Here is a 19192-nt window from a genome sequence, read left to right as displayed (position 1 = left end):
ACGGGTATTCACTGGACAAATATATTATACTAGAACTGACATGTGATTACATTTTCACGCAATTTGGGTGCATAGATCCTGAGAAATCAGTACCTACAACAGCCACCTCTGGCCGTAATAATGGCCTTGATATGCCTGGGCATTGAGTCAAACAAGAGCTTGGATGGCGTGTACAGGTACAGCTGCCAATGCAGCTTCAACACTATACCACAGTTCATCAAGAGAGGTGACCGGCGTATTGTGACGATCCAGTTGCTTGGCCGCCATTGACCAGACGTTTTCAGTTGGTGAGAGATCTGGAGAATGTGCTGGCCAGGGCAGCAGTCGAACATTGTCTGTATCCAGAAAAGCCCTTACAGGACCTGCTACATGCGGTCGTGCATTATCCTGATGAAATGTAGCGTTTCGCAGGGATTGAATGAAGGGTAGAGTCACGGGTCATAACACATCTGAAATGTAACGTCCACTGTTCAAAGTGCTGTCAATGCGAACAAGAGGTGACGGAGACATGTAACCAATGGCACCCCATACCATCACGCTGGGCGATGACGAATACACGCTTCCAATGTGTGTTCACCGCAATGTCGCCGAACACGGATGTGACCATCATGATGCTGTAAACAGAACCTGGATTCATCCGAAAAAATGACGTTTTGCCATTCGTGCACCCAGATTTGTCGTTGAGTACACCATCGCAGGCGCTCCTGTCTGTGATGCAGCGTCAAAGGTAACCGCAGCCATGATCTCTGAGCTGATAGTCCATGGTGCTACAAACGTCGACGAACTGTTCGTGCAGATGGTGTTGTCTTGCAAACGTCCCCATCTGTTGACTCAGGGATCGAGACGTGGCTGCACGAGCCGTTACAGCCATGCGGATAAGATGCCTGTCATCTCGACTGCTAGTGATATGAGGCCGTTGGGATCCAGCACGGCGTTCCGTATTACCCTCCTGAACACACTGATTCCATATTCTGCTAACAGTCATTGGATCTCTACCAACGCGATCAGCAATGGCGCTATACGATAAACTGCAATCGCAATAGACTACAATCCGACCTTTATCAAAGGCGGAAACGTGATGGTAGGCATTTCTCCTCCTTACACAAGGCATCACAACAACATTTCACCAGGTAACGCCGGTCAACTGCTGTTTGTGTATGAGAAATCGGTTGGAAACTTCCCTCATGTCAGCACATTGCAGGTGTCGCCACCGGTGCCAACCTTGTGTGAATGCTCTGAAAAGCTAATCATTTGCATATCATAGCGTCTTCTTCCTGTCGGTTAAATTTCGAGTCTGTAGCACATCATCTTCGTGGTGTAGCAATTTTAATGGCCAGTAGTGTAGTTTTTGAAAATATAATTGGGTAGATGTCAGGATACTCTACACCAGCCTCAGAAACAGGTCAGGATTTACTGGAACAAAAACTTGCACAGCTACAAGGATTTCTCTTCTGGATCATGGAATATTAGAAGCCTGTATCGCCCTGGAACTGCCCAAATACTAGCAAACGAATTAAGAAAATATGGAGCGCAACTGGTAGCTCTCCAAGAAGTAAGATGGCAGGGAACAGGTTCACTGAAAATAGCAGATGGGACAATAATGTATGCAGACTGCGGACAGCACCATGAATTTGGAACCGGTTTCTACATTCATAAATCAATAGATGACTCAGTAAGGGAGTTCAAACATGTTAATAACCGTATATCATACATAACTATTCAGACACAGTGGTTAGACATTACATTTCTAAATGCACATGCACCCACAGAAAATGATGACAACACGAAAGAAGAATTCTACAGCCAACTGGAACAAACGTACAACTTCTAAAGTAGGCACAAGGTGAAAATAATGTTAGGAGATTTTAATGCCAAAGTAGGAAAGGAAGAAATCTACAAGCCAACCATTGGCAATTTTAGCTTACACAAGGAAAGTTCAGAGAATGGGGTTCAACTTATAAACTGTGCAATGACAAATGGTCTCACGATAAGCAGTACAAAATTTCAACATAAACGCATTCATTTAGGAACATGGATATCACCAGATGGAAAGGTAGTCAACCAAATAGATCATGTAGCTATCCAGAAACAATTCCAAAACAGTATTAAAGATGTGAGAACCTTTAGGGGAGTGGATTGTGACACAGACCACATGTTAATAATATCAAAAATGAAAGTGAAACTAAAAAGGAAAGTAAATAGAAATAGAGAAGAAATTACAAGATATAACATAGGAAACCTGGCAAAAGTAGATATAAAAGAAAATTTTACAAAAGAAATTAAAAGCAATCTAACAAAACCGAGACTGACTAATGCAGAACCACAGGATGTCGAAAGCAGATGGAGACACCTGAAGGGCTGTATTCAAGAAGCAGCTTCCAAAATCATAGGTGAAAGAAAATGACCTAATTTGGTTCAACACAAAGTGTCAAGAAAAAGTGCTGGAAAGAAGAAATACGAGGAACGCATGGATTAAAGAAAGGGACAATATGACACTGAAGGAAAGATACTATAAACTCCGCCAAGAAACAAAAAGGACCCTAAGACAAGAGAAAAGGGAATACTATAACAATATTATCAGAGAAGCAGAGAATGATTTCCAACATCACAGGACAAGGCAGATGTATCAAAATACAAGAAAATCCTTTGGTAAATTCAATAAAAGGGAACAGTTTATAAAGGACCAGTATGGGAAAATACTGACCAACAAAAGTGACATACAGAACAGATGGAAGACATACTTTTCACAACTTCTCAACTGCAATGGCCCACACTCTTACTTTAAATTGAAAGAACCTGATACAGTTGATACAGCTGATACAGTTACTATCCCATCAGTAAATGAAATACAGCACGCAATAAAGAAATTAAAGAATTACAAGGCTTGTAGCGAGGACAAGATATACGCTGAGTTATTAAAGAATGGAGGGCCACAACTGGAATTAGAAATACAAGCGTTAATAGAAACAATCTGGGAGACCGAAACCATTCCTGCACATTGGAAAACTGCAATTGTGTACCCCATATTTAAGAACAATGATCCACTAGTTTGTGATAACTACAGAGGAATTGCCTTACTGGATGTCACCTACAAAATCTTATCGAGCTGCCTATTAAACAGGCTGATACCAATAACAGAAGAACTGATTGGGGACTACCAAAGCGGTTTCTGCGGAAACAGATCCACATTAGATCGCTTATTCACCCTAAGACAAGTAACTGAGAAGGCGTGGGAATTCAATGTAAATGTTGTATTGGTACTTGAATTACGTAACCATTACGGCACCGCAACTCAACCTCTCGATACCAGCAATATTCTACTGTGTTTCTGTAAAGTAGTTAACATGTTTCTGAGACAACATTCAGATTTGATTTCATTAATGTAGAGGTGCTTTGATACATCGATATGTTTATGTTGCAATGATATTATTCTTATGTATATTCTTTCTTTTGTAACTATGATCTTTGACGTACTTGTAACTCTGATTTTTGGGCGCGTAAGCGATTATTAGTTGTTAGAGAGTCGGATCTGGAGAAGGTCAAGTGCTGGACGTCATGTTGGAAAGACGCATATTGTAGTCAGCATATAAAATGTGAACTTTAACAGTGAGGAAGATGTTTTCAAGTATGTTTTGTATTGTGAAGTGATGTTTTGTGAGTTACGTGATATTGCAGCAAAAGTAATAAAAAAGAAGTGTAACTTAAATTCGGAGTGCTGATTACTTTTTTTACATCACCATTGTCCTGCAAAAGTGTAATCTTCAAGAATGGTTTGTAAAACACATCTATAAAACTTTTGAATATAGCAGAATAAAACCTAGGCCTCTCTGCATCCGAGCTTGGAATCACCACCACCTAGATTTTCGACGATAGAGCCACGATTTTACAACGAGACCAACGTGGGAAACACGAAAAGATGAGTGCCTAGTTTATTCATTATTACATGAAATGACATTATTAACTGTGCTCTAATGACACCTGCCACATAATAACTTTGTTGTTGCCCGAAAATGCAGTATTTAGCAGCGTGAGCAACACCACAATCATTAATAAATATTGACCTTTGTTGTGGTAGGGTTGTTAAAATGCCCACATATTATTTACAGATTTTAAAAAAGCCTTTGATAGCATACACCGACAGACACTGCTAAATATAATGAAGGAATTTAAAATACCATCAAAATTAATCGGATTAGTTAAAATGTGTATAGATGAAACTTTGTGTCGCATAAAGACACCAGTACAGTGTGTAAACTTTCAGATGGCAGACCTCTCCCTAGTGTATACCTGTCCTTTTTTTCCCCCTAGGGTAAGTCTTTCCGCTCCCGGGATTGGAATGACTCCTTACACTCTCCCTTAAAACCCACTTCCTTTCATCTTTCCCTCTCCTTCCCTCTTTCCTGACGAAGCAACCGTTTGTTGCGAAAGCTAGAATTTTGTGTGTATGTTTGTGTTTGTTTGTGTGTCTATCGACCTGCCAGCGCTTTTGTTTGGTAAGTCTCATCATTTTTTCTTTTTAGATATATTTTTTCCACGTGGAATGTTTCCCTCTATTATATATATATATATATATATATATATATATATATATATATATATATATATATATATATACACTCTAAAAGCAAAGATGATGTGACTTACCAAATGAAAGTGCTGGCAGGTCGACAGACACACAAACAAACACAAACATACACACAAAATTCAAGCTTTCGCAACAAACTGTTGCCTCATCAGGAAAGAGGAAAGGAGAGGGAAAGATGAAAGGATGTGGGTTTTAAGGGAGAGGGTAAGGAGTCATTCCAATCCCGGGAGCAAAAAGACTTACCTTAGGGGGAAAAAAGGACGGGTATACACTCGCACACACACACATATCCATCCACACATATACAGACACAAGCAGACGTGGAATGTTTCCCTCTATTATAACTATATATAGATTTTTATGTACATGACGATTTCAGTTTTTTTTACGAACAACATTTAAAGCGAGTTTTACTTCCAAGCCTTTCGTGTGCTTTCGTGTAAGCATGACACGCAATTTGTAGTGCCAGCACTGCAACTGGTAGGCTTGCTCCCTCAACAGCTCCTCTCCCCTCGCCAGCCAATGCTTGCTTCTTCCTCTCCCCGCACTCCCCTCACAACTCTGCCATCTTACAGTTAACACACTGTAGGAGAAACTGAAGATTTTAAGGTGTGCACTGGACTGGACTGAGACAAGGGTATGGCACTTCTTTAACCTTGTCCTAGAGAAGATCGATAGAGAATTTTCTAAAACCAGTCCACAAGCGATCCAGCTACAGGATGTGAACATTACAAGACTTGCCTATGTAGATGATGTAGCAATAATAAGTAGTTCCAAAAGGGAATGAATCAGAATGATGCAAAATTACTACAAAATTGCTAAGAAAACAGGATTACATGTTAATGAAGAAAAGACAGAATACCTGCCCATAAGTAAAAAAACCAGAAAAGATGCACGTCCTGACTGTAGATGGATTCAATTTCAAGACTGTTGACTACTTCAAGTACCTAGGAAGTCTTTTTAGCAATAACAACAGAACTTATATAGAAATAGATGCCCGTTTATCAACAGCAAACAAGACACTTTTTAGTATCATCAAAATTCTAAGAAAAAGATCACTTAGCAGTAACTTCAAAATCCGCTTATATCAATCGACCATTATACCTGTGATGTTATATGGATGTAAACATTAATATTTAGAAACAAAGATGATGTGACTTACCAAACGAAGCGCTGGCAGATCGATAGACACACAAACTAACACAAACAAACACACAAAATTCAAGCTTTCGCAACAAACTGTTGCCTCGTCAGGAAAGAGGGAAGGAGAGGGAAGGACGAAAGGATGTGGGTTTCAAGGGAGAGGGTAAGGAGTCATTCCAATCCCGGGAGCGGAAAGACTTACCTTAGGGGGAAAAAAGGACAGGTATACACTCGCACACACACACATATCCATCCGCACATACACAGACACAAGCAGACATGTCTGTGTGTGTGCGCGAGTGTATACCTGTCCTTTTTCCCCCTAAGGTAAGTCTTTCCGCTCCCGGGATTGGAATGACTCCTTACCCTCTCCCTTAAAACCCACATCCTTTCGTCTTTCCCTCTCCTTCCCTCTTTCCTGACGAGGCAACAGTTTGTTGCGAAAGCTTGAATTTTGTGTGTTTGTTTGTGTTAGTTTGTGTGTCTATCGACCTGCCAGCGCTTCGTTTGGTAAGTCACATCATCTTTGTTTTTAGATATATTTTTCCCACGTGGAATGTTTCCCTCTATTATATTAATATTTAGAAAGAAAGATGAAGAAAAACTGTTAATACTCGAAAGAAAAGTACTAAGGAAAATTTTCGGACCTGTATACGACAAAAATAACATGAAATGGAGAATAAGAAGATGTGTAGAATTAAGAGGGCTGTACAAACACCGTAACATCATCGAAGTGCTCAAGAGGAGAAGGTTGAACTGGGCAGGCCATATAGCAGGAACGATAGAGAATAGACTATCTAGAATGGCATTCAGCAGACCAATAGATGGAACGAGAGGAAGAGGGAGACCCAGAATCAGATGGCGGGATAACATTTGGGAGGACACAACTAGGATAAACAGCAACAGCAACTGGACAAACAGCGCATTAGACAGGCAGAAGTGGAAGAGGCTCATAGAGCAGGCGTATGGTTGATAAGGCCCTTGCCACATATAAAGTAAAGTAAAGTAAAGTAAGATGAAAGATCTACTTGCCAAGCAGTGGGAGGAGAAAATACATGTGCAAGATTTCAGAGCCAGCAGCTCCTCCTGGCAGAAGGGTGGAAGTGGGAAAAAGAGGAATGATGGAAAAGGCCTGGGAGGTATAGGAATAGGGGAGAGTTGGAAAAGTCACTCAGAACCCCTGGTCAGGGGAGACTTACCGCACAGTATGGGAAGGAAAGACTGACTGTTAGTGGCAGTCAATTTCCTTAACTTTTATAGGTTTTAGATTTTTTTTTTATCTATCCAATTATATCAAAGTCTAATTATCATGCCATTCTTCAAGAAATTTACTCTAAAATGACGTTATAGAGGAGACCCTACTATGAAGGAAATTAAGCATTATTGCTCTTCACATCTGTTCAAACAATGGAAAATCCTGGATAGAAAGTAACAATATTATGGAAAGTTGCTACCCACCATATAGCGGAGATTCTGAATGAACACACACACACACACACACACACACACACACACACACACACACTCACTCACACTCACACTCACACTCACACACGCGCGCACCTGCAGTCTCTATACAGTGTGGCTTCAGTTGCCAGAGACTGCAGCCATGCATGCATTGCTGACCGAAAGTTTATTTGTGACAGTCTTTTTGTTGTGCCTATCTGCAACTTCACATCTGTTCATATAGACCTAATTTATAAGCTGTAAAGTCTTATAGTGAGGGAGCTTTGCAGTCGAGCACTTTGACCAGCAGATAGTGCTCGGGAATTATTATTAAAATTGTTCTTGAAGTAGTTTTCATTGCCAATTCTCTCACAGACAATGTACCTATTTTCTCAAAATAAAAATACGTTCCACTGCATGACTAATTGCAAAACAAATCTGAATCTTTTCAATAGTGGGTATAGAACTTGCAATGAACAATTTTCTCATTTTGGTAACAGATGATTAATTCAACTACAATTACCTAATGAATTTCATTCTGAACTCATTTTTATTCAGCACTGAACTGGTATGAAGAGTTTAGGCCCTCAATAATTCATTCTTCCTAAACTTCGCAGAAGTCAGAAGACTGCCTCATAGCTATCCCAAATCAGTTGCAGAAGATGGTGCTGCAGACATATCAGGTTGTTTACAAGTTTCAGCAATGCACCCACATAAAGTGATGCAATTTTATTTCTATACAACAAAGCCTCAACTCTCTGAAATAATTTGTGTGGCTTTGGACAAATAAATCTCCTCCCATTTGTTGAGTTAGGCCACTAACTCAACAATAAACTATCTGAAGTACAACAGCCTCACATACTGCCCATATTACAGGCAGCAGCAGTTTATAGAGGTAGATCTTCACAGTATTCTGACCTATGTGCTTGCCTCTATTCTAACGCCCAGTATTAAAAGATCACGTTCAATGTTTGAGACCATTCATTCTCAATTATTTAGATAGAACCTTTCACCTGTTTGTTGAAGTTCTGCTCAAAGCAGTCACGATTTATTTAACTTTCTTACATTCCAGTAACAGCAGTTTTATCCAAAAATATTTTCACAATGAGAATTGTGGCTGACTGCTTGTCTGTGTTCCAAATTCTCGAGAACTCTCTGGTGCATCCACTCTCGTGAATGTTCTCTTAGCACAGCACTGCCTGCCTCTGATTCCCAACACCTACTTTTTCTCATAACTTTGACGAACACAAAGTGCTTTATTGTGTGGTCTTTCACATAAAATGCATACTATAAACATAGAATAACTGTTCAGAGCATGTTCAACAGAAATACAGGGTTATCATACTCTTCAGGGTACATGATTATATTTGTGAAGAATTTAAGTTAAGTGGTACAGTAGGTATCTTAAGTATATTTTATCTAGTGTAGTGCAGAAATGCAGGAGAATTTGGCGATTGCTAATGACAAGTGCTAGAAAATTTCAATAAAAAAATGGCAAGGTTAGCAATGTGACAATTTGTATTGTGCAGGACGAAGTGGGATGAATTTTACACATTCTGCCATTATGATTAAAATTTTTCTGAAAGTTCTTTTAGTTACATATTTATTACCATTAGCTGACTTTATGTGCCACCCAGCAGTATGATATTGCACACTTTCGACTTCACAACAGATAGTAGGTACAGGCAATTTTGTGGCATTTAAGAGCAGTGAATCAGGCCAATGCTGAAAATGAGAAAAACTGTGGTAGGAGAAGACATTAGCAAATTATTTTACACCACACACAAAAAAATGAAATTGGATTTTCACAAAGGAAACTGATAATGATATCAACTGATGTAGACAGTGAACTGAAAGAAGAGAAAAATAAGGATAAGTAGCAGAAATGAGATTAGTGATAAACTTAAATAAAGATTGGGGACCATTTAGTAGATGAAGTAAAGCCAGTCTACTACCTTGGAATAAAAATAACACACAATGGACAAAGTGAACAGGATAGAAGATGAAGCAGACAAGCAATGGCAACAAGGGAAACCCTTGCTAATGTAAGGGCATTACCATCAAACATTGGCCATAATGAGAGGAAGAAATTTCTGAGACACTAAGTTTGGAGCACAGCACTGTACAGATGTGAATCGTGGACTGTGACAAAAATGGAAAATAACAGAATCGGAGGGTCTGGCAGGTGGTGATATAAAGGAATGTTGAAAATTAAGTGGACTGATAAAAAATGAACAGGTTCCCTGAAATATGTGGAAAATGCTAACAAGAAGGGCAAGATGATATGCCATGTATGAAGATGCCAGGAAATAACTTTCATGGTACTATTGGGAAACTGTAGGGGAAGACAGAAATTGCAATATAGCCAATAAAGGACGTTGGATGTAAGCACTTCATGACAAAGAGATTGGGGAAAAAAGTGATCAGATTTGTATTTGTCCATTTTCATAATATTTTGTATTGGATTTACTACAAAGAGATTGTTCAAATTATATTTGTAGGTGGTATCTGTTCTTTCAGACATCTCCGAATGAAATCACTACGCTTAGCTGCATACAGGCGTTGATATACATCAATAGTGTGGGACAATAAGTTGGGAATGTGGGTCTTACGGGAGGTGTGCCGGAGGTAAGTCCCGGCAGTCACACTATCCTGTGTGTCCTCGGTGGCTCAGATGGATAGAGCGTCTGCCACGTAAGCAGGAGACCCCGGGTTCGAGTCCCGGTCGGTGCACATATTTTCGACTGTCCCTGTTGGCATATATCAATGCCTGTATGCAGCTAAGTGTAGTGATTTCATTGTAATGTTCTATAAATTCTCCTCTTGTTTGGTTCCTACTGAAAAACTAGGTCCAAGACCCTATTAATGATGGTACCTTAGAACTTTTCAGTGTTTCCTATTTCCCTTTAATTTTTCTAGTTAAGTGACTTGATGGTATTTAGAGAGAAAACACTATCTGCTTCTACCAATAAATGAATTGGGGTTGGCAGACGACTGAATTTTATTGTAAATCTAAAGCCAAAACTGAAAATTACTTGGTACCTCTCTTGGCAGTTTTACTCATTACTGTATTGTAACACACAACTAACTACAGTCAAACTTGGGGGTCATTTCTACACAAAGCTTTGCCATCAAATTCAGCTACAAGTATTACCCAATGTGCTTTGGAATTGCTATACAGAGCATTGTTTGCTAATGAAAGGGTACTGTGCTTGCAAGAGAGCTTTGGTCTTCTTGGAATACCCTGTCAGTGCAAAAAGTTTTGACGCTGGATTAAAAAAAAAAACAGAAAAGTTGTGATGGTGGTTTTAATGTTTCAGGTGTTCTACATAATCTCTTCCCAATTGAGTACAAGTAATGGAATGTTCACATAAGCATGTGAAACTGTCAGAAAATTCCTTCTTTGGGATGTTTAACTTGCGCATCACCATTGGCTTAAATTTCAATTATGTCGTCAAGTGTTGGTCCTCTTGTGGATTCCTGCACTGTCATGTTTTGGTGGATTCATACTGATAACACAAAGTCTCACCACCCATGAAAATTTTTCCCAAAAAAGAATTACCTGTGTTTTGTATTTCATCCAAGTCATGGCAGGTGTCCACATATTGTTTGTGTTTAGGAGCTAAGGTATTTAGAACAAACTTTACACACCCTTTTCTTTTTTCCAAAACATTCTGCAGAATGGCTTGAACACTTGTTTTAGAGATGTTGCTCTTTCACAATTTGTGACACAACAACATACACACACTATGGCTTCATATTCACTACTTAACAATGCCTGTTCACGACTGATTGGTCAAATGCACACATGTTGATTACAGTGATTAGTTCAAGCTGCCACTGTGATTATTACACTAATGTCGTTTATATGCCATGAATATAATGAATCTCTGATGCTCTAGACTTAAAATATTGACATGACCATTTCCATGTAACATTTCTTTGCAGACAACCCCCATATAGAATGAAAAGTTAATGTGTTCCATGTCATCCAAGCCAGTGCTGTAAAAGACAAACTCTGAGCACGATTTCCACTGGCCAAGTTTTGTGCTGTTAGTGTACATTGGTGAACTATGAATCATAAAGTGTGATAATAAACTACGAAGCAAGCTAAAGTAATCTGAAGTTTATACACATTTCTTGAAGAAGTATTCTTCCAGTTACGTACCAGTATCCTAGCTATATGACTATCCAAAACTTCGGCTAAAGCCACATGCTTTGGTGCATCTTTACCCATGCATTTGAGCAATTCTTCTTTCATTCTGACAACTCTTTCTTGTTTGTTTAGTGTCAACAAATACTTTACAGCTTTATCATTTGCAGCCGACACAAAAGTAACACCTGAAATATTTAATCCAGAACTTTACAGCTGCATTAACAGAATCTAAGTATCTATTATGTATTGCAGATTATGGTATATGTTAATTAATAGCAAAACAAATTCAACTTTCAAACACACAATTAAGGAAGGAAGGTTAGAATGTAATGTCCTGTCAGTGTAAATGTTAGTAGGGATAGAGCTTAATCTTTGATTGGGCAAGGATGTTTGACATTGTTCTTTGGACATTATGTTGAACATCTACTTACAAACAACTCCAACTCTTAGGTAATTTACTGTTAAGATAATAAAATATAAACTATTTCATAACAAAGGCAAAACAGTTACAAAGACACTAATTTCACATTACTCTTATGAGTTACAAAACAAACTGAAGGCAAAATTAATGTGTGTCAAAGAGTGCTTTGCATCAAACAGGTAATTCACACTTTAAATACTTTAAGTTACTACATATTATTATCTATAATGAGAAACGACGAGAAGGCAGCAGAGAGAGAGAGAGAGAGAGATATTTTCAGTAAAACAATTTCAGAATACTCTCTCACCTGCTTTCCATACTTATGGAACTTTTATTATTCGTTTAAGCTGTGAGTCTCTTGTCTCACAGCTTTGTTTTAGGTGTTGTCAACCTTTCAGTCATTAATGTTTAATATTTGAACATTTTTATAATCTACACAGAAACACAAAAGCCTATCAATAGGATCCCATGCCAGTGTGCTGTTGACCAGCATTTAGCTCTTCTGATGAGGAGTCTAAAAAAATTTAATGTCAATGTGAACAGACATAAAACACTAATTATTCCTTCCATGTTATTAGCAGTATTTTAGTTTTCATGGCTACACATATAAGCTGAAGAGTTTAATCTTGACTAACCATCTTCAAACTATCTACTTTTTTCCCCAACAAATATTTTTTTCTTTTTTTTCCCCTTTTTTTAAAAATGTAAAAACTCTACGAACAAAGACTTCAGAGTGATTTTCAAATGATGTGATTACATCAGTTTTTCTATCCTTTTATGTTCACTAATTACTTTGGCACCTGTACCAGTGCGTCAGAGACACAGTTGACAGAAGTAAAATGGGCAATGGAAGGCGACAAACAGAATCTGAAATATCAAACAATGGAATAGCCATAATGGCAGGTAACAATATTATCAAAAGGAAAGCTGTCACTCACCGTATAGTGGAGATGCTGAGTCGCAGATAGGAAAAAAAAAAAAAAACACCCACTGTCACAAAATAAGCTTTCGGCCAACAAGACCTTTGTCACACACACACACACACACACACACACACACACACACACATCCACACACACACAAACACAACTCACACACACGACTGCAGTCTCTGGCAGCTGGAGCCACACTCAGCTGCCAGAGACTGCAGTTGTGTGTGTGTGTGAATTGCATTTGTGTGTGTGTGTGTGTGTGTGTGTGTGTGTGTGCGCGCGCGCGCCACGCTCAGCTGGCTTCAACTGCTGGAGTCTGCAGTCGTGTGTGTGTGGGTGTGCGTTTGACAAATGCCTTGTTGGCCGAAAGCTTATTTTGTGACAGTCTTTTTGTTGCGTCTACCTCCGGCTCAGCAACTCTGCTAAATGGTGAGTGGAGACTTTCCTTTTCATAATATTGTTACACAGAATCTAAAATATTAATTTTTGTTCTGAAATACATCAAGATTAGTCAACAAAACAAAAATAAAAGAATATAACCAAGTTTACTGTCCGTTAACCCATTACACTATCTATGCACTTCCTGTCAGTGTTTAAAACAAACCTTTTCTGACACAAACATAGCCTGTTGTGAATCGTTATCTTTGGAAACATCCCACACTTTTTATGATCCATCAGACCCTTCCTTATTGAACAAGCAGAAAGTAAATTGTTAGCTTTAAGATCATTGGCCCATGTACTAGAAATTTGTACTATTTCTCTTTTATAAATGTGGAAGACAAATTTCAGTGCCCATGTGACTAGCAAACTCTACTAACATATACAGAGATTCTGGCTAATCAAATACTTCAATTATTAAATACACAAATCTTCACTTCTGAACCAATATAACAATTTATATCAAATCTATATGCCAACAGTTTCACAACACATACAACACTATGAAAATGTACTTGCAATGCTGTGAGTAGAAACAGAAGTGGTAAAATTGTTGTGTTATAGATTTTTTTCTAGTCATCAAATCTTGTAAACATCTGTACCAATCACACTTTTAAGAAACATTATGGAATAATATAAATTACGTGTACTTACAGATTTGTCGCTCCATTGCGTGGGGCAATGGGACGGATAAATACATGAAAGGTTCGTAAGTAACTGACACATGCTTGCACGATGAACAGACAACCTGTAATATACATAAACAATTACTTTTTCATACAATACAGATAGTATCAGAATCTACATTCAGAAAATATTGTAAAAATAAAGCAAGCCTATTACTGAAAACGAAATTCACATTGCATAGAGGAAAAAATCCCATTTAATTTCAGTGTGAGTATGAACTCAGCCCATAAGTTATTAATAGCCTACATTTTTGTGAAATTTGGATAGTACATAAAAAATAATACAAGCTAAGCAATTATACAGCTTTGAGTGGAGAAAGAATTCAGTATAATCTCAACAGAGTTTACTCTACTACTTGGACATGTAGTAATTGTGCCTTTAATTTTCAACAACTGGTTTTCAAAACTTTATAAGGCATAATTATTCCTTGCTGAGGTCAGGTGGCTTGCATGCCTCCATGACCTATGAAGGGGCCAAACTAGCCCATTGTTTTTGAAGAGGGGCACCAGATTTTTCAATAGTTGCAGAGGCAACAGTCTGCATGAATGACTTATCTGACCTTATAAAATTAGTCAACATGGCCTGCCATACTGGTACTGTGAATGACTGAAAGCAAGGGTAAACTACTCCCATTATTTTTCTCAGAAAGCATGCAGCTTTTCTGTATGGTTAAATGCTGATGTCACCCTCTTGGTTAAAATATTCTGGGGGCTACTCACGATGATACCTTCATCGGGAAAAACAAACTGTCATTCTATGAGTCAGAGGCATTGAATGTTAGATACCTTAACTGGATAAGGAGGTTAGAGAATTTAAAAAGGGAAGTGGATGCTTCGAAGCTATAGTGGAAAGTAGTGAAGCGCAGCATTATAAAGAGCAGGACTTCTAGTCAGGTTGGTACAGAGTTATCAACACAAAATCAAACAGGGGTAATGCAGGAGAAAATAGGAATGTGAGTAAGCTACTATGAACGGCATAGTAAACAAATAATCTAAGCCAAAATAAGACATGAAGATGACATTCATCACAATAGTACAAGTTTATATGTCAACTAGCTCTGCAGATGAAGGAGAGACAGAAAGAATGTACAATCAGATTGTAGCAATGACACGAGACTGCCGCGGTATATGTCAGATGATCAACTAAGCATCTGGAAGATAACAGGGGTCGTGCACTGTGAAATGCCTTCTCTTTACTGTAGTGCATGTGGTTTTGTGTTAATGAGTACATTGCATTTTCTGGTTACCATTTGGAATGTGAAGGCATGTTTTTTAAGAAAATAAAGTGCTACTCCAAGCCACATAATCAATATCGAATTCAAAGTCTAGCAACCCACAGACTTGGAATGAGATAAAGGAAATTATTTAGATAGTTAAGGGAATGAAAACTTCAATAGTAGGAGAAGGAAGAGAAGAAAATACTAGGAGAAAGGAAAGAAAGGAAACTGCCTGTTAGAATTTTGAACTGTGTATAATTTTGTCATTGCTAACACTTGGTTTAAGACTCACGAAAGAAGATTGTATACGAGGATGAGACCTAGAAACACTAGAAAGTTTCAGATTTATTATCTAATGGGAAGACAGATTTCGAAACAAAATTTTAAACTTATTATTTTGTTTATATCAAACAACGGAAAATCCAGGATGGAATGTAACAATACGAGAGAAGGAAAGTTGCTACTCACCACATAGTGGAGATGCTGAGCTGCGATAGGCACAATAAAAAGATTCACACAATCATAGCTTTCAGTCATTAAAGCCTTTGTCAGCAGTACACACACACACACACACACACACACACACACACACACACACACACACACACACACACTAGCGCAACTTGCACACACATCTGCAGTCTCAGACAGCTGAAACTATACTTGTTATTTTATTTATAGCTGTTGTTTCTCAGCAACTTTAGTATATATTTCAAAATAAAATTCAATCAGAATTTACAGAGTTTAAGAAGTGCATTACAGAAACTTACTTACAAGGAGAGGTCCCCAACAGTGCCATCGACATTTTGAAACTATTTGTATGGTGATGTGCCTTAAGATCCCAGGTATCACACACTACAGCCATTTACCCTGGTCAGCACTCATTTGTGAGTAACTGATAGGGATGGGAGGGGGGGGGGAGGGAAAGGGGGGAGGGGAATCTGGATTTTATGTGGTACTCAATAGTGTTAAAAAAATTGCATTGCATAGTCCGTTTGCGTGGTGTAATGGATAGAATAACATCACATGCAGGAGCTTCTGGGTTCTAATCTTGTCAGGTGCAGTAACTTTTTTTTTTTTTTTTTTAAATTTTTATTGAAATGACTTTGGTCATCTTTTTATACAGTTAACTGATTGAAAGGTAATTTTTTAATTCCTTTGTCAAATAATTTCAATCATTATTCAACTTCTTCATTTGTTCTCATGTTTTCATTTTTCATTTTTCTCCACTTGAAATCTTTGTTCGGTGTTTTTAAATACTTTTATGCCCTAATTTTGATTTAATTTCTTTTCTATCATTGTGCTTTTTGTCCACATTATTGCATTCATTATATTTATTTCTCATTTTGCTTCAATTTCATTTTACTTATAACCCCTCTTTCATTTAAATTTCCATCTGCATTATTCAAACTACTGCGGGATTTCACTACTTGAGATTGGGTACAAAATATTTACAATCCTGCCCCTAAACCACTTGAAACCATTGTCTGAAGAAATTATAGGCCCTTATCAAAGTGGCTTCATCTCTGGATGGTCGACTCTTGATCACATATTTACCTTGAGGCAGCGAACAGAAAAATTTTACGAGTTTGGTCAGGAACTACACTTTATCTTCATTGGTTTTAGACAAGCATATGACAGCATTGACAACATTACAAGAACTGACATTCCACCTAAATACAACAGGCTAATAGCAGCTTGCTACTCCCAATCAATTTGACAAGTACGGTTCGGCAGCCAGCTATCACTATTAAATATTGAAAATGAATTGCGACAAGGAGATCCATTGGCGCTGATATTATTCAACTTGACCTTGGCTTTGGAAAAAGTAAGCCATGACACTGGTCGAAACAGAGAAATGGAGATGGTGGGAACAGACACAAGCCTGGCATTTGCTGCTGCTGATGTGATCCTTAGTGACACCCTGGAACAAGAAAGCGCTAGCACTTCGCGATTCCTCCATAACGGGAAACAAATAGGGCTGTTAGTGAATGAGAGTAAAACAAAATATTTCGTCATCTCACAACATCAAGCTCCTCTCCCCTCCATTATTGTTGATTGGCATTCCTTCAAGTGAGTAAGAGAATTCAAATACCTCGGATCCATACTGACCAACAACAGTGAAGTGACGAAAAAGGTGCAGCAATGAATAACAAACGCTAATCGCTTTTTCTTCAGCCTAAACAATTTATTCAAATCCCAGCTGATATCACTAAAAAAAAAAAAAAAAAAAAAAAAAGATTTGGCTGTACATAACAATAGTACGGCTGGTACTTTTATATGGTTGTGAAACCTGGGCGACTTCAGCAACAACTGAAGAAGTAATTTGTGCGTTTGAGAGGAAGGTACTTCAAAAGATATATGGACCTGTCTACAAGACCGTGGAGGGAAAATGGGAATGAGAACAAAAGAAGACCTCTACGATTGAATATTGGGGCAGAAGAGGCTACAGTGGTTTGGCCACATCTTCCGAGCCAGTGGATCCCTCCCTAAGCATGTTCTCCTTGCCCAATCTGCTGGGAGATGCCCAAAGGGACGACCAAAGACACGATGAAAGGATCGGGTATTGGCAATAGCCGACAATGGTAGAACATGAGGCTGGGGACCAACAGCGATGGTCGGTCACCTGCAATAAATGTCTCCTGCACTGAGACTGTGACTCACTGCTGTGTTTTCTTTTTTGCAATGTGAATATTTGCAAATTTTTATAATGTGCAGTTTATTGTATTCCTTTTATTTTGTTGCAGGTCTTCAAGGCCCATAAATACAATAAATGATGATGATGATTATGATGATGTGCATAATTTTACCCATAGTACAATAGGTATTTACGTTATGTTTTAATTTTTTGTATGATGATTACTGTGCAAAAAATTGCACTTCTGGTAACAAAAATACATTTTTCACACTACTGCACAGATATAAATTTCAGCTTTTGTTTTTTAACTGACAGATTAGAATTTTCAAATAACTGAATATTATAATAGATAAACATAATTAAATTCATAGCCACAAAAATTCCAACTGGAAAAAGAGTGATGTACAGAAAAAAAATGAAACACACAAAAAAGTTCTGCGGTGATTAAAATGATGTGACAAAGGAATAGAAATAAAAAAATTACATTTAAACCAATTAACTGAATAAAAATAATGACCAAGGTAATTCTGATAAAGATTTAAAAACAAAAAAAATTGAGAACCTTATAAATTTGAACCCACAACCTCCTGTATATGATGTTGTTATCCTATCCGTTACACCCTACAACCATACCATACATTGCAACTTTTTCAATGCTACTGTCTATCACATAAAATTCTGAATTTTTTCTCATCAATTACTCGCAAACGAGTGCCCACCAGGGTGAATAGCTGCAGTGTGTGACATCTTCTATCTTAGCCTACATCACCACATTAATAGTTTCAAAAAGTTGATCACACTGCTGTGGACCTCTCCTTGTTAGTATTGGTTTAGCAGATGTTAATATCTTCTTCATAGAATCATAATGCCATGATATGTCCAAAAAATGTACATATTGTATGCGATTACTGGAAAAACAAATTGATAGGTAGATAATTTACAATAACTGAATGGTGTCTATGAGTATGTCAAGCTGTTGTGCCTGAAGCAAGGAAGATTTATAAAAGCAATAAAAGCTACAGCTATGGTACATAGTGAAGTTGTATATAATACACTCCTGGAAATGGAAAAAAGAACACATTGACACCGGTGTGTCAGACCCACCATACTTGCTCCGGACACTGCGAGAGGGCTGTACAAGCAATGATCACACGCACGGCACAGCGGACACACCAGGAACCGCGGTGTTGGCCGTCGAATGGCGCTAGCTGCGCAGCATTTGTGCACCGCCGCCGTCAGTGTCAGCCAGTTTGCCGTGGCATACGGAGCTCCATCGCAGTCTTTAACACTGGTAGCATGCCGCGACAGCGTGGACGTGAACCGTATGTGCAGTTGACGGACTTTGAGCGAGGGCGTATAGTGGGCATGCGGGAGGCCGGGTGGACGTACCGCCGAATTGCTCAACACGTGGGGCGTGAGGTCTCCACAGTACATCGATGTTGTCGCCAGTGGTCGGCGGAAGGTGCACGTGCCCGTCGACCTGGGACCGGACCGCAGCGACGCACGGATGCACGCCAAGACCGTAGGATC

The 19192-nt window shown here is 38.5% G+C and overlaps 1 protein-coding gene across 4 annotated transcripts in view; it reads right to left on the bottom strand.

The window, feature by feature from the left end:
• Positions 1–19192, bottom strand: part of LOC126194957 (uncharacterized) — a 233260-nt gene that overhangs the window by 95531 nt on the left and 118537 nt on the right. For all 4 annotated transcript variants that reach the window (XM_049933347.1, XM_049933349.1, XM_049933346.1 and 1 more), the window contains exons 7-8: positions 13776–13869; positions 11343–11515 (exon numbers count right to left, since the gene is read on the bottom strand). In XM_049933347.1, coding sequence (XP_049789304.1) covers positions 11343–11515; positions 13776–13869 — 267 coding nt within the window. The remainder of the gene's footprint in view (positions 1–11342; positions 11516–13775; positions 13870–19192) is intronic.

This window comes from Schistocerca nitens, chromosome 7 (genome assembly GCF_023898315.1).
Source record: "Schistocerca nitens isolate TAMUIC-IGC-003100 chromosome 7, iqSchNite1.1, whole genome shotgun sequence".
NCBI lineage: Eukaryota > Metazoa > Arthropoda > Insecta > Orthoptera > Acrididae > Schistocerca > Schistocerca nitens.
Note: the sequence above shows the minus strand (reverse complement) of the source record. Positions and strands in the feature narration are given on the sequence as shown.